The 17,473-nt window shown below is 41.7% G+C and overlaps 1 protein-coding gene across 1 annotated transcript; it reads left to right on the forward strand.

The window, feature by feature from the left end:
- Nucleotides 1-10,206: 10,206 nt before the first annotated feature.
- Nucleotides 10,207-15,449, forward strand: LOC119165367 (transmembrane protease serine 4). The gene is made up of 5 exons (XM_075870469.1): nt 10,207-10,316; nt 10,702-10,840; nt 11,923-12,037; nt 13,131-13,282; nt 15,100-15,449. Exons 2-5 carry the CDS (start codon nt 10,781-10,783, stop codon nt 15,328-15,330), a joined length of 558 nt encoding a protein of 185 aa, XP_075726584.1. The 5' UTR covers nt 10,207-10,316; nt 10,702-10,780; the 3' UTR covers nt 15,331-15,449.
- Nucleotides 15,450-17,473: the final 2,024 nt, after the last annotated feature.

Genomic DNA, 17,473 nt, shown 5'->3' on the forward strand with positions numbered 1-17,473 from the left:
CAGCGCGCATCGCATGCAGCTATTCAATGCCAGCGCTTGATACCAAGACAACACGTGAAGCATTTCTGTCTTTCGCTGAATTAGCCGGTTTTCCAGCGTTTTCCATGAACTGGGTGGTTAGGAAACTGCGTTGAATTCCTGTTTGGCCAACAAACTTCACTACTTACGCAGATTTGAAAGCAAGCGCTACCTTCTGAGGAACAGCCCCAACACCTTTTTGTGTTCCTGCAACGCTAGCCGCTAGATGGCGCAGAATATCTATAGTGGATCACCGGAGAGGTTTTAAACATCACGCCAGTACAGCTGCACTTTCAAACTCAAGGGTTTAGAAGAATTCGATTTAGGTTTTCCTAGGTCCCTTACCCACCATCTTTATGACGTGGTTAAGTGAAAAACTTTAACGAGAGGCCATAACAAGCACGTCATATACGTTGCAATTTGTATGAAGTTATCTTGTTTCACTAACGCCAACCTCAAAACTAGATATAACCAATATAAGTACCACTCAGCATTATTCTTTTTTTCTTCGCTGCAGAACTTATTGATATGGCCGAGGCAATATGAACCTCAATCTCTTCACAGCAAAACAGTTAGAACAGAACAGAACAAACACGACTGATAGAATTACAACTAAAATAAGTGAGAGTCCATACGATGATAATTATAGCATGCGTGACACGTACAGTAAACGAGGATTTACACGTGGTGTCAACTATTTTTGGTGACTGGTATATGCGCAATTCCTCGAGTTAACCATGCTATGTAGCGATAAATTAGGTCTCTAAAAATAATGCGGGTGCTTATCTACGTGTTGGAGCCTGAATCACGCCGGCATGACCCAAACTGAGGACAGTGTGAATGTGTATGCAGTACGTATCCCTCAACTGCCCTGTCTCAATCAATGTGTACTTTACGGGAAACTTAAGACGGCGGGGTCTTGGCACTCTCACAGCCATGTCGTCAACTTCCTATATAACAAAATTTGTATGGCATTAATGTGAGTGATGCGGAAAGATACTAGGTTGTAAGGTTGTAATGGAAGCGTCACTATATCATTCATAATTTAGACGACGTTATCACTGCCTTCTCACTTGCTTCTTTCTGACTTCCTATGTATCGAAACTGGTATGCAATGACACAAGTATGTGACGCAAATAAACAAGGCCGTGGCGGTATGTGTGGCTTTTACGTCAAGATTTGCACGGTACAGTCTTGGTGCATTCGTAGCTATGTGGTTTGCTAGATATGTATCAAAAGTGAAGAGCGAGCATCAAGGAGTGTAATAAAAGTATGAATGACAGATCATATTACGAAAATCAGGGCACAATTTCTCATCGCGTGTTCTTTGTGCTTTCGTGGTCCTTTCGTTAGCATGATATAGCCGAAAGATTAGAATGCACATGTTATGCTGAACGTGATTGTATGGTATGAATGACTTTGTTTGGCTTAAAACGAACTATTATGGTGAAAGCATCTCCGCGCTCAATACTTTGCATTGCACCGATTCCCGCAGCGCAAGTTACTTGCAGGAGTTATCATAAGAGTACGTTACGCAGGTCATGCGGTATAAAATATTTAACCTGTAAAATAAATCTCAGCCGCTGACTCACAAGTCCTTTTCTTTAAAAAAACGTAATATGCTTTGCTCTTCATCTGTTTCATTGAGTGAATAACAAGGCAGAGTGAAATTCGATTAGCTAGTTCAGTTACTCTTTTTTGTCAAGTAAGTTAGGATTTTTTAAGTAAATAGGGCTGTGAAGAAAGCTGACACGACTTGAGGTGATGTGCCATTGGATTCAGCCCTATACAGCGTGAGTGTGAAGAAAAAACAAGCATTTAAGTCGAATCATACTCCTCAGCACTTATCGGCTCCATTCATGTTCGTTTAACTTTTTCTCTTCGTTACGCTTTACATCCACAAATCAACCACGCAGACATAGCTCAAGTGAAATTTCACATTGCCGAAATCGTTCACCTGACAGTTTTTATACTCGAATACGCCCTCACACAGGTTTTCCATACAAGTCTTACGTGATGGGAATCTGAGTGACACCGACATCGGCAGGGTCTTCAGAAGTAAAAGAAGCGTTTTTAGGAAGACGCCAGCTGGACAGGATTTGAACTGAGTTTTCAGAACAGTCCCTCCTCTCTCTCGCTCTTTTTGTGCGAGGGCAGTTCCTTTTTACAAATTGGGTGGCATAGCTCCGCGTGCGTCGAACTCGTTGACGCGCCTGAAATGTCGGCGATAACTGAAAAGAGGGCTGTGGATTTTGTTCTACGAATATTTGTGTTATTCAACATGAGCATGGTGAGCCGGAGCACTATTTTCTTCGTTCTAGTTTTAGCACTTCGCGATAAACGTTTGGTTATTGTTGCTGTTTGACAGCCTTGCTGATATGATGTGCTCGTAGTACACGCGAGCATTTCTGTGCAATGAGCCAATAAAAATAAATAAAATGCCGAAATTTCCGAAGTACCACAGTTTCATAGGACCTGGTGGATGCCCGATTTGGGAGAGATGCAAAAAGAAAAGAAAGTTATGAAATACTAACAGTAAATAATCGTCATGCTTGTTATTTATTTATCGTTTTCTTTTGGACATTGTACACGTCCCATGTTTGTGCAGTATAAAAAGCTGTAACTGGAGGAATGCGAGAACTTTACTTAATTACTAAAATAAAAGAATTAACAGATCATTACATGTTTTTCTGCCCTATACATATGATAAGGTTGTGCTTTAGTTTTGGAGTTTTGCAACAGCGCACAATTTGCTCATTAGGAATTGACGAACTAGGTTGTTTCAAGACACGTTATATATTAAACGAAGGTCATAGCATACAGGCTTTAGATTTTCACAAAGAGGTATGTTGTATGACACATTTTCGCTAAGGTTATGAGAAACCGAATACAGTTTTTGAGTTGTGAGCACCAAAACTCATTTTATTGCAAAAGTAAATAAATGGATACTAAATGGTAAATAAATAGAGTAACGCCAGACCGGGTCCTAGTTCGCTGTTACTCTAACTTGTATAACGTCACCATTTCTCGAATCACATTCATTTGTTCACCAATGCGTGCAAATTGCGACTTTTGCCTGTGCATCTACAGACGTGTGGTTACACTGAATATTCAGCAGGTTGCACCGTAAAACAGTAGACATGAGTGCTTAATGTGTAGCACAGTCTACAACCGATTGCGAATTTTGAAAATTTTAGCCAGCAAGTTTCAGCTAAAACGCAGCAGTATTTGGCAGTTCCCTGATTTCTTTCTGCTAATAAAACCATGTCAACCTCATGTTCGTGATCAGCAGGTATCATGTTAATCGATGCCTTGTACATTCTACGGAACAGTAAAATCTCCTTCCCTGGCATGTAACATGTTCATCGCTTCCTGAATTTTGTTAGCTTACTGCTAACAGTTGATATCGAAGTGTAAAGTATATTGCATAGCTTTGCATTTTTTTTCTATTTGGTACTCTTCCCTCATGCCATGACCCCTCGTGGCTCTACTACATAGCAAGAAACAAACAGAATATATAAACTTATTGTGTAAACCATGACACAAGAAATATAATAACTCACACGTCTCTAAAGCAATCGTCTGTCACTAAACGAAGGCAAGAATAGTCTTCTCCCCCCGCCCTCTCCATAAGCTTAAAACACCTAACATGCTGCTGCACTGATTGCGTGGCCGGCTCACCTCTAAAAAAACAATCATGTCCATCGATAAAGTCACGACGTCAACAAGTGGCGATTATTTTTCGCAGCACTCCTCCTGACCCCGACGGCCAGTTTACGCGTTTGTTGTGCCATCTGAAGTTTTTCGTTAATACTTGAATATATCTAAATAACACGACAAGGCATGTGTAACTAAATCAGAAGCTAACCAAGGCAACGAAAACTATTTCGCCAGTGCAGGGTGTAAGTGAATTTTAATGAACTAAACCAAAATTAGTTTCTTTTTTGTTTCGTGGCAGTGAAAGAAATGAGTTTTTTAAGTGGTTTAGAAAGCCTTTTTGTTAAGTGTTTGAACATAATATTTTTTTCGCAGGCTTTGTGTGAGCGAATCAATAGCGCTGGTAAGTATAAAGACTTGTCATTTAGATTGACAATTTTTTTTGTGGCAACGATAGATACAATAAAATATTCTTTTGGTATCGAGCGGTGTTGGCACCGCAGTGCATTTCTGAACCCGTCAAGCTGCTTTCTACAAGTGTTCTGTTACTTTGCATGAATGCTTCTCTAATTTTTTTTACCTTTACACAATTAAAAGTTCTCTCTTTCCTGCCATACTATGTAATTAAACTGGCAGTATGTACTAAATGAATGAATAAACAAATAAATAAATAAAATGTACTGATGGTCACAGAGATATCATGGCTTGAATTGCATGGAAATTAAATATTATAAAGTACAAGTACTTTCTGGCGAAACCCTAATCAAAAGGTTGTGAAGAGCGGTGTTAATAAACTAATGCATTGAATATTTATTTACGTGAGCACAGATTAGGGTGTTGGAAGGTGAAGTGAGCACAAGGACTTGATCAGGTACCTCGAGGTCTCGTGATGAATCGCAAGTGGCATAACAGAAGTCGCGTATGACAGGCAAACCACGTCATCTACAGAAGATGTTGGATCTAATAAAAAGAAGCGAGTGGACGTGGATGCCATATTAAACCAATAGCGCTTAAAAGTTCTTTACGCAAAAAGTTCAGAGTTGGTGTCGGCGTAAATGGATGTGAACGATAAATCAGCGGCAGGCATGACCAACAAACCAAGAAAGGTGCAAACAAAACAAATAATAAAATCTTCAGTACCAGTAATAATCAAATCTGGCCAACCTTCAGTGGTAAACAGGTGTTCTATCATACAACTACGCTATTTCTTGAAACTCCTCCAGAAAAAAAGAAACTACATGAATATCATGCTCTAGTAAAAGAGTCCATATGTGGCGGAAACCTCAAATCGCGCCTTGCGTCAGAACGAGTAAATCGTGCATCGAGTGGGCGTTTTGAAAGCTCAAACTTTACATTTATTTCAGGGGCATATGGGCTCGGTGACATGAGCAGCACTAAAAGCATAGATAATATGAGCAAATGTGTAGGTTTGCGTGTTGCCCTATGCGGTCGCCTACTGAATCCCCGGCCGATTCAATAAACGGATAATAATGGCGTAGTGGGCAATACAAAGCAGTACTTCCAGTCGGCATTTTAAAACATATAACTTACCATTGTTACGCTCACAGACGTTTGTTTCCGGGTGCCACAGGTGAGGCAAGCGCCATAGAGTTTCCAGATATACACTAGAGAGAACTCTGACGCTAGTGTCTATGGGAGCTGTAACGCACGGCGCTTCAGCGAGCATGGGAATGATGTGTAGTTCACACACTTGTCTAATCTTGGTACTTCTGGGCTGCTTTGGGCTCCGAGTGTGTTCGTGTGGCTTGGAGCTGTTTTCTCACGAAACAAAAATCAGCTAATGTTCAGCGGTTGCACTTCACCGCCATAGTATTCTTTTAGACTTACCTTTACAAACGACGTCACGAAATTCAAAAGGGCTGAATCTTTCTTTCAAAACAAAACCGAAACACAGCAATAAACGAAGCCGCAAGTACTATTCACCGCCCACAAGTACGAAGACTAGGCGAATGTGTGTACTATACATCATTTTCATGGTCGCTGTGCGATCGCGGCGAGAGAGTCCCCTCTAGTTAATTTTAGGATACTCTATGGCGTGCACTGAGAAACGAGGAAGGCTAGCCCTTGACAACACGATGCGCAAGGAGCCCGCTTACGCTACTGCAATCAACTTGAAGAAGAATGTTAAGCGTGTCCTATACGAAACCTTTAATGGCGTGGTCGATCTAGTTTTGCCGTGTATCTCCGCTTTGCCTTAAACTAAAGAACGCATACCACGTGAACATTCGGGTTCGCGACTGGCACTGCTCCGACCACTACTAGGATGGCAAACACTGCTTCGGCAGCTACGTCCGACTGATTCATCACGTCACTCGACGATCTCATGGAAACAATTTCCGGACATGTACACCCAGGGCCATCTCTAGTCGGCGAAAGTGATGACGTGGCGTCACCGAACAGGAAATGCGCGAAAAAAAAAAAAAAAACGTCATATCGCGCAAAAAATACTTATCAGGAACAACTATATACCAGGTATGTTCACCAGAAACTTAAAGAATGTGCGTATTTGACGTGTGTACGACGAGTCTTAGAGTACGCCTGCGCTGTGTGGGATCCGGCGCAGGTATATCTTAGTGATAAGATAGAAAAAATACAGAACAGGGCGGCAAGGTTCGTCCTGGGACGGTATCAATGGCGGGAAAGCTCTACCGCTATGAAACAAGAATTGAATTGGGAGCTGCTTTCATCGCGTAGAAGAAAAATGCGATTAAAACTTTTATATTTAATATTTAATAATAAAACTGGAATCAATAAGGATATGTATTTACAGACGCTGTATTATTTGTCAAATCGAATTGATCATCCTTTTAAACTGAGGGAATACCGTCCCAAGACTGGAATTTTTGCAAATTCTTTTTTTGTCAGAACAATACATGAGTGGAAGGGGCTCACAAGTGTACAAGTGTCTGCTGTAAATGAAAATTCGTTTTTTTCGAATCTGTAACCCCTATGCTATAACGCCTTCGGGCACTGCAGGTATACTTCGAATAAAGAATAAAGAATAAACCAACTGAACTATTCTGGTAACAAAAACAGTGTCACACTTGGCTTCCAAGAGTCTTCAATAATTAACAATGGGCCCCATATATTTCTAAAGGGCTGTTCTGGGTAGTCAGACGCTTTGTGCGGCAATACTACACGTTTGCTTCGAGTCTCAAGTGAATTTCTGCAGCGTATCGCCGGGAATAGTTTCTGATAACTAGACTTTTTCGTGATGTGATTTTTTTCTCCGATTTCTTGTTCAGTCATGGTAGGATGGTGTTGCTGGCGTAAAGAGGTGGCACCCCGTACATATGTCCCCAAAACATGAGAATGCTGAGCCACGTCGCATCAGCAGGTGAATGCTTTTAGCTGAACCCTTGTGTCATAGTCGCGTGGTGCAAAGAGACAGCGAGCATCCTTGTTCATATGTGCTGATTTAGTCGGCGCGATCCCAGCTTCAAAAGCGGCCAACTGCATCAGACAGACCTGTGGTGGTTGCTCAGATTGCTAGCGAGTTAAATTGGAAACATGAGTTCAAGCGATCAGATTGACAGTCCAAAACAAATTATGAATGGCAACTTCGACGAGCTAAACACCGGGAGAAGAAAGCGGAAAGATAACAGCGACAAGCTTATGGTGTGGCTATAGCGCGTTGCTTTTGACTTCGGCGATGGTTTCGGAAATTATTGAGAGGAAGCTACTGTTTGCTTGTTCTTTTAGTCATATCATTTGGTTGGCAAATAGTGCTTCGACTGCAAGGTTAAGCAAGCATAAGGAAGTGTAAGAAACATTAGCTTGCAGAGGAGGTATTAGCTGAGCTAAGCCTCACCCAATTTTCATCATGCATAGATCACGCTCAGTAAGTCAGATATTCAAATTTCTCTCTCCTATTTATAGTGAGCACGTCTATAAAACGTAATTTAAGCGATTTCTGCTGGACTTCATCCGCATGTATCACAATTTGCGAGAAAGCTGCGCAGAACGACAAAAAATTTGTATACCAAGCTTGTATGCGGTAAAAACTTTCATATAAAAAGCTGATGCTTGCGTGTCTGTTTCAGTTTTAGGTGGTATTTTAAACATAACTCATAAGTTTTATTTGCGGTCGTGATTTTTTTCAATGTACTCACTATATGCTTAGTAATTCTTTTTTCTTAGATTAAGCGCCTATTATACTGATAATTGTAGCACCTAGCTCCTTTATATCTTCTCATGGTTTCGATAGGAACACAAAGTGCATGATAAGTTGACAAACTTGTAGATAGTTTCTTTATGTACTGGCTGTTTAGGTATTTCTTAATTATACGAGCTCCCTGACCAGACGTTCTTCACAGGACCTTCTTTCTATGTATTGTTCAACTGAAAATAAACGGTTTATCTGATATAGTCCGAAGTGAAGTTAATTAACGCATTAATAAATCATTCATATTGCCATTGAACATATTGAGAGTTATTACTAGAAGGTTGGGAACGAAATGAATTGGCGTCATGACACCCGTCACCTGAGCTGATATAGAGTGATATGTAGATAGTATCGTAGACCTTTTGGTCAAACGATAAGAAAGTGGCTGCCCATTGCATTATTACGCAGACTGCGGTACATCGGAAGCCACCCTTGGAAGGATTCTTCATGGCAAGAAGGGTTACAAGACTCAAATTCCTTGGATTGTAAGTAGATGTGACGAGGATGTTTCTTAATATCCCAGCATATTTTTCATCTGAACACACCTAAAAAAAAACTTTTGCCAAATTATGCGAAAATTGCCAAATATTTTTCCTCACTTCATCGTGAAATTTTTCATTATTATTGCAGAAGCCTACCTTCGACTATTTTGATTCGATGATTTGATTGATATGTGGGGGTTAACGTCCAAAAACTACCTTATGATTATAGAAGACGCTGTAGTTGAGGGCTTCAGAGATTTCGACCACCAATTTCGACAGAGTACTCTAACGTGCGCCCAAATCTGTTCACGTGGGCTTTCCGCCTCCATCGTAAATGCAGCTGCTGCAGCTGGGATTCAATCCCGTGACTTGCGGGTCAGCAGCCGAGTACCTTAGCCACTAGGCCACCACGGCGAGGCAACTTCGACTATTTCGTCTAACGCAGCAAGTGCTTGTGACAATATTTCAAGTGTGAAAATATTTGAATGGCTTTAATAGAAAATAATAAAATTAATATTCTGTTTCAGAGTTCTCGATGTTTGGCACTTGTTTCTGCAGTTATTGCTAATACTAATTAGTACATAATTTGGATGAATTGTGGCAAATTCTTCGTTTTAGTATAACTTTTATAGCGCTTATGTCACCATTTAAGAGTGTTATCGACGCAGCTATACTTTTAGTGTCCAGTAAGGACGAGTTTATGGGCTCAACGTGTTGGGTGAGAAGAGCAGCGACAAAGGTTGCAATGCAAACACATAAATAAGAATAGGCAACCTGGCTCATGCATAAAAAATTCATGCTAAAGAACAGAAGGAGCAATGATTGGAAAATGCAGGGAGGTTAACGAAGCTTGGCATGGTTGGCTACACAACACGTGAGTTGTGGAAAAAGAGAATAATAAGTAAAATGAAGAAGAAAGAAAGAAAATGAAATGAACAGTTATGGAGAACACGTACAACAAAAACACGCGCTGGTAGTCCATAGACGCTCACGAAGTCAAGTCGTGTTCAGGTAGCTCAGTAGAATTTATGTCGCATTTTGCTGGTTCAAAACCGTGTGCAAATGCCTCAGGACGTCTTTTTCAGACGGCGGTCTCGTGTCAAGACGATCAAGTTCGGCTCCTAGTACACGTCAATGAGTCTGGTAGAATGGTCGGTGCCTTAAAGTGTGTCCAACAGTCTCCTCGCAGCTGTACGAGTTGCATGCGGCACTGTTGGCCATTCTTGTCGGATGACAGTATGCATTTGTGAAGGGCACACCCAACCACATGCGACACAACAAATCTTCACTTTGATGGGAGAGTCTGGATGACAAGCGAAGCCGTAAAATAGTGGAAATAGAAGATGCACGCGAGTTGTAGAAACCCACCCGTATTTTATTGTGGAAGTGAGACAGGACAAGCAAGTGATTGCAGTTGTCACCCCACGTCCGTTCTATAGAGTGGTATAAGAGTGTGTTGGTATTTTCATGAGCTGAACGTGCAGCTTCATTGCAGGCAATTCGACAATGATTTTGCATCCACTAAACCAGTATATCATCGCCATTTTCCGACCTCTATTTTATATTTTTTTTCAATAGGTGCTCGACAGCAGACTGTATTGTTTGTAAGGCTGGCCTTGAGTTGCAAAATATTGCTTGAAACGACGCAGTGCACTTATAGAACTTTTTTTGTGTCAGATTCTCGCGTCATGTATTCCTGTGCAATTATTACAAATGATGTATTACGTTCCTCAATTAAGAATTTGAAAGCACTAAGGACACTTTTGTTAGAGTACCACGTCGCCTACCACGGAAACCACTCCTTGCCATTTTGGGTAGATCTAATGGTAAATAATTCATTGAATCTCCATGTTTCAGGTGCAACTCGAAATTATATACAGGTGGAACGAGACGGCCCTTTTGAGCATTTTATGCGGAGGCAGCATCCTATCACCGAGCTACATTCTGACAGCAGCGCACTGCGTCCATTACTTGTAAGTCGAGGCGGCGCAGAACTTTTTTCTTTATTGAGGTTACGCAGTCCTTCACACTGAAATAGATGACCTAGGGATCACAGTATGGATTAGTTGTTTGATCTGAACTTGTTGCATAACAGTTCTAGCGAGAACAGCTGCGAGGGCGTTGCTAAGGTTTCTCAGGGAAATAAAGGACTCATCGACAAATTGTGGTAATCCACTATGTGGGTTTGTTGGTTTTCTGTAGCTTCCTTATCATGACTGCGCATTATCTTCGCTCGACTTTCTTTCATTTTCTGACTGTTTCACCCCAGGTGATCAGATTTTCTTCAGATCTCATTGCTACTTCAATGAGCCGCCAATGATAAGTAGATTGATCAAAGTAACATTTCCTTACGTCAAGGAACACTCTGCCGTTTCTCGGGCGGGTTTTCTACAACACGACAGAAGTCAATAAGGGACCGAGTGTGTGGATTGAAGATATGATCCATCACCCGGGGTTTCAGTGGACGACGATATTAAATGACATCGCCTTGGTCAAAGTAAGTAGTTGCTTATGCTACTCTTGTAAATTTTACATGCAACACGCGCGGGAACTACCCAACAGAAATCGGGTCCTGGTCAAGGTATTGAGATCTGTTTAGGCCAATTTGCTCGGTGTGCAGTGTTCTCTGTACAGCAAGATAAGAAATTGTCTCTTTTTTTTCGGTAGTGTAATTTGCTATTCCCACATTCATTGCAAACACGCAACGCAGGTACTCTCTCAGGTTAAAACAGAAGTCACAGCTTCAACCATAAGTTGAAGCCATAAACGTGATAACAATAGTATGTCATGAGAATTATGGCTAATAGAAATCTCCTCTATCGTCCGATATGTAGTTACTGACAAAGACGATGACATGCGGAGACGAGGCCACTGTAGCGGTATATACGGCCTTCGTGGTGGGTCACGTTACGACTAAACAGCGCAAATAATGCAACCCTTACATTGTTATCAGCACTCTATCAGAACGTTTCGAGAGAAGCATGCATGATCTCACCCGGCTGACATGTTACGCAACGTGTACATTTCAAGTACAACCCCAAATTACACGACGACATCAAGACATTGACACATTTCGCAAGCATTGGCTCAAAATTGAGCATAGGCGCATCTTGGTTCAAAGGGAGAGAGAATGGGCTGAGTGTTTAGCATGTAAACACTTATCACAATGATGGGTTGTTCCTCAATCTTTTTCATTACAGTATACACCTACATACCACCTGCCGTAAACAGCAAACCAAGAGCACGTGAAACGGTGCAGAATTTTGTATCAGATTTTTTTTTTTCTGAGGGAAGGCTTGACGTGCATTCTGCACATGTTTAATAATTAGGCAACAGGTTCCACGCTTTCTTGGCCTTTGTGGTTAACAGAATTTGTGAGGTTATTTCTATTTCAGTTTATTTCAGTTTATCAGTTTCTAATTTTTACCTGTTGTACTCTCTGTACAGACACTTCAGTAACCAGATGCATTTAGGACGACCTTCTGGGTCTTCTCACTTCTATCTTTCGCACTAGTTTTCACTGCTCTAATAGTCGCTTTGTGTTTCAGCAGGTAAAGGTGATCGAATTGCAATGCGCAGGTTGAAAGTCCACTAGACTTTGACGATCATGTTCGACCGATATGCCTGCCATCTAAGATGCTACACCTTGATGGACAACTAGCGATGGTTGCCGGTTGGGGCCTTACAGAAGAAAGCAAGTAACGCTAACGCTAGCTGCGTCATCTTGTATGCGTAGTGCTTCTCGGACGCTCTACATCCCGAGCACAATGCCATTAGTTGGCTCTTGGCCCTGTTTGTTCTTCAACAACCTAATTACCAAACTGTAGCTTTAATAAGTATTTTAGGTAGTAACTGCTTCCAGTGCAATTTGAAGATAAACATTGAGATACAGATAGTTAAATTCATTTTAACGTTAAACTGGAAGAATGGCACTAAAACGTCGAAAGATGGAGAAAAGTGAGAGGCAGAATCATAGGCAGCTAGTGAACAGAGATGTGGCTGGGCTCAGCCTCTGTGTTCACTCCTCCATGTACGAAACCTCTGTGTTCACCGTGTTCGGTCTACGCAACCCACTAGTGAAACATGTAAAACGATGAGGTCTATAGGTGAAGATCGCTTTTAACAGATGTTCACAGCCACCTGTGTGTTCAACGTTTCTACTTTCGCCCTGAGTTTTGGACGTTTCAGTGGCTTTCTTCGAGCTTAAGTGTGTACCTACTCGGTTTTCAAGCAACACTTCTGAAGTTTAAGGTAACCACCTGAAACAGGCAGCAACATTTACTACTGAACCATTATGAAAAGTTACGCGGCCTCTTAAGCACTTATCTAAGACGACATGAAGGTGACATTCATCTATTTCTTTTACTTCTCAGTCCATTGTACTAATCCCTCACCCTTTCTCCCCCCAGCCTATCCAAGGCCTTCAGCCCTGAACGAGGTTTCGCAGTGTCTATGGCATCGACCTACGTTTGATTAAACGGATGCATGTGATGAAGTAATCATGTGACGCCGCGTTCAATTGACGTCACTATCATGTGCATAATGTTTACTTTACGTTCTTGGATCGCTGGATGCACATGCATTCCATGATTACCTCGTTTATTTGTTGACCGCTGGCCGAGTGCGTCAGTGAGCGACCTCCACATGCTTCTCGGTGTTCTTTATTATCTTCATTGCATTAGTAGTTTGCGTTTTACACTTTAACTAATAATGAATCAGTTCTAGTACATTAGATCGGTGATGGTCTGTGCCAATATTCTTTAATGCAGGCTGACTTGTTTTTACAGATGGCTCCAGATCCAATTGCTTAATGTACGCATTGACAAGAATCATGCCATTTCGCCAGTGCCACATGGGTTTCATACTTCCTGGGCAGAAAGAAGTGCTAAATGAAAACAACACGATGTGCACTTTGACCCCCGGGAAAGGCAGTTGCCAAGTAAGTTGCAACACAATAGATTTAAAAAAAATTATCTAATACTCAATAGTCATGTTAACCTGATATGTATCAGTACGTGTGAATACAACCGGAACGACAATCTTCGTGCCTACTTCGTCATTACAACCCTATTTTTTTAGAGTTCACGGGAATCACTTTCGTATTTAGTCACAAATCATGGACAATTTAAGACAAACCGAGAGCTGTTGTCACTTGCCTTCTTTCTACCTGTCCTTTATAAAGTTTTGTGCTAACTTTCAAGAAGTAAAAACAAACTGAAATTCAGACAGGACACAAGATGAAGAAGACACAACAGCGCTTAACTTCTTGTGTCCTGTCTGGTGCACTGTTCTTGCTTCTTACAAGCATGAATCAATTCACCCAAGTACCCACCCTAAAAGCATTGGGCTACCTTCAATGATTTATTATTACTGAACATTCCCATAAAATTGTCAATCAAGTTACTGATTTCATGTTGTCGTAATTACAACATTCTGTTCAACACCTCAAATAAACAGATTTGGGTGCTGGGTAAGAAACCCCAGGTAGCCGATATTTCCGGAGTCCTCCACTACGGCGTCTCTCATAGTCATGTAGTGGTTTTCAGAGAGATAGAGAACACAAATTCGTTGTGGTAGTTTTGGGACGTCAAACCCTACGTATCAATCAACACCCTAAATAATGTCACGTATGTTTTTTTTTTGTGGTTTAACAACCCATTGGATTCATTTGGTTGCGCCTATCAAAGAAGAAGACACGTCTAGCCCTTGTTTTGCATTTTACACCTGCGGCCTCGCGCCGACTAAGTATATGCTATTAGGCACACTGATGATTGGATGAATTCTTCGTCACCTGCCATATCGCTGATGTGTAAGGTCGCTTGACACCGTTTGGATAGAAAAGCTGTTCCACAACCCCGTCTTGACTCCAGGTGGTGCTGCCTAACACTCCCGCACTTTCGACGCACAGAAGTGCCAATGAAGTGGGCTGTATACGCATGCGCAAGGGTGGAGGGGTTGAGGGGGGAGACAGAGGAAGTGACTGCCTCCCCCCTCCTTAGTCACTGCTTCCCCCTCCTTACTCATATGAGAGGGGGCGCTAAGTCGGCCCCTCACTTTAACTTTATATCGAAAGGAATGACGCTGCGACTTGGGAAGATGAGTGCAAGGTCAGCCCCATACATTGATATACTATAGGAAGAAGGGCACTGGGACGAACGTTCACCCTTCTGTGCGCACGATGAAGTTGACAGTGACTCAATCGTAGCTAAACTGGTGGAGCATCGGAGGCGTAACGCGGAAATTGTGGGCTTGGTTTCCACCGACAGAAAAAGTGATTCTTCATACACATGGTTTTGTTTCAGTTTTTCATGAATAGATTTGAGATTACAGCTGGATGCCTAGCGTCCAGTTGTACTCACGTCATGACACTTCATGATTAGCACTAGGTTCATAGTTTAGAGCTTTTTCGTTTATCACTTCATATATTTCTCTCTCTACATGTATAACATTCATTATTTCAACCAGCGAAACTATTTGAACTATCACTTATACTTATAGTGTGCGAAAATCCAGCGGTTATGCGTAAAAGGAAGCAGGCGTGTATCAAGCAGGTCTTAGCAAAACATAGCCATGCATTGCTTAGTATGACGAAAGAGATGGAATTGAAATTAGGAAGGGAGATGAATGATAGGGCGATAAGGAGAGTGAAGCCAGGAGATCGCTGCTTTGTCGGTATCACATGCACCACTATTGCGTAGTTGCACATTTTTCGTTAAAGATTTACGGATTGACGACATAAAGAACATATTCTTACAGGGCGATTCCGGCGGACCGCTCACAGTACGATCCAGGAATGGCCGATCGATACAAGTCGGCATCGTGTCCTACGGCCGAGGATGTGGCCGGCGCTACGATCCCAGCATGTACACCCGCGTTCACTGCCACGTGCGCTGGATCGAAAACCAGATGAAAAGACCACGACCTCCTCGTTGGAGTGTGCCAAAAGTTTTGGAAAGGATAAACGAATACTTCAGCACGTTCGGCTGACTAGCTTCCGAGCTGAAGCTGTGAAATCGCCGAACCTATGGTCATTTGTCATCGCTGTTTCCGCGTAAGGCTGCACCTGTTAAACATCGCCTCGTGTATTTACGCTTGCTTCGCCTGGATAACTGAGACCTCAGCGTTTGTAAATCAATAATGTTTAGACATGCTGCTTTTACATTACTGCTTCGCCTTTTAAGCGAAACATTTTCTTTTTTCAAAACTGAAGGGACAAGCTTCTATCCGCACAAACTCTTGAATCTTGATACTATACCCTCCCCCCTACTGCACACGCCGCACCGCTGTCGATCCAATGAAGTCCGCGCCGATGTCGCAGTGCCGTCGATGGTAGAAACAACAGCGCACCGCCACCGGCAATTTCGGTCCAAAGGTATATCTGATACGCTCTAAAAAGTGTCTGTAGAACTCTTCTAGCAGAGTGTTGACTTGCCCCAAGTAAAAGTTTTTTTTTTTCAATGAGATACTTTAACTCTCATTTTAGTCGTCCAACTTCGTGAAGAGAGATTGATATAAAAATAATTCACGTGTCTCAATAAAGAAGTGATGTACGTAGCAAGTAAGGACACACAAAAATAGCCCAACGACTCATTTTTTTTTACCATGAAGGTGTTGACTCAATATAACACCAACAAAAATTACAGCAACATCAACTGAAATTAAAAAAGGAAGCTCTTCACGCAAAATATTCAATCACTTTTAATATGCATTGGTATCGACTCATATAAGATTTTTATATCCTATGTACAACTTGTTGAAAGCGTTCCGTCAGTCTATAAGAGATCATTGCAACACTGATTGTGCTTACAGTCGGCTCAATCCGTACCCTACCGGTGAATTCAAACAAAAGGCTTTTGTAGAAATTTCACGGGTCTCTTTATTGAAAAAAAATACAATGTGTGTATGATTCATCTTTTTGGGAGATTTTTTTAATTATTGGCTTGTTATTAGTGGAGCTTCACAATTACGTCAATGGCTATTCCTCTCTCGAGTACGTGCTTGATATGAATTCTGCGTAGATAGTATGGGCGTATTTCCAGCATTTCGACTTCGCTCGAATTGCCCATAAATTTCTATAGTTAGGCTCAAGAGCTTACGCAGCGCACTGAAAGAGGGCTGATTACAAATCCATTAGCTAAGAGTGAGAAAATTGTAGATATAGTGTAATATGACAATTTACTTCTAGAAGGCAATGCATGACTACAGTAACTCTAGTGGCACGGCTTGGATGCGTATCCACGATTCATCATTTTGAATTTTCACGATTTGCACTGGCACAATCGACAATAGCTGAAAAAAAAAACAGATGCAGTAAGATGAGACGTAGAAAGCTTCTGAAGTCTCAGAGAATGGCGGTTTCCCCGCTTTTCTCTGAGACTGAAACACTTTTCAGTCACAGAGATCAGGTGACCAGGGAAGTGATAGAGGCCTTCCGCATCGCAAAATGAAAGATTACTGCATTAGCCAAGCATCGATAACATTGAGCGATTGCGATATGTGCTCTTTAGAAAATATGCTGTAGCCTAGACGTTATTGAAGCACGTGGTACACCGTCTTGTTGTATAATAACCATGTTTTTCGGCGAAATAAACTATACTTGAAAGTGCAGCGGTGTCCCTATTCCTTTTGTGCCTGTCGTCGTGCGCTGCTTCATACGTGATCATGAGCTATTTGCAACTCATCCAACTTTCGACATTACTGAACATTAGCTTCTCCTTGCACAGCGAAGGTGCTAAGGTGCTAAATGCGAGAGCCCAATCCTGGTCTATAGTGGAGAGGATATAGTACCCTAAAGCATTCGCCATTTGTGCTAAATGCATTCCGGATTTCACTTTTACGCAAGTACATCATTTTAATAAAAATGAGGTCGTGATACAGATGACGATCACATAATGCTACGTTGTAAATCATAGCTGGAGCGTTTCAGACCATCTGTATAGATATGTCAGCGTAAATGCTTCGTTTCGTGCGGTTTAAGGATTTTTTTCATAGTTGTTCCTTTTGATGCACGCCGCCGATACTACAATGAAGAAGACACGTATTCAAGAAACGTTTATGCAACGACATCAATTTTTTTCCCTGTAGTAGAAAGGCGCCACATGTGTCAGCTTACCCTTCAACCTTTCAAAGT

The sequence above is a fragment of the Rhipicephalus microplus genome, chromosome 8 (genome assembly GCF_043290135.1).
Source record: "Rhipicephalus microplus isolate Deutch F79 chromosome 8, USDA_Rmic, whole genome shotgun sequence".
NCBI lineage: Eukaryota > Metazoa > Arthropoda > Arachnida > Ixodida > Ixodidae > Rhipicephalus > Rhipicephalus microplus.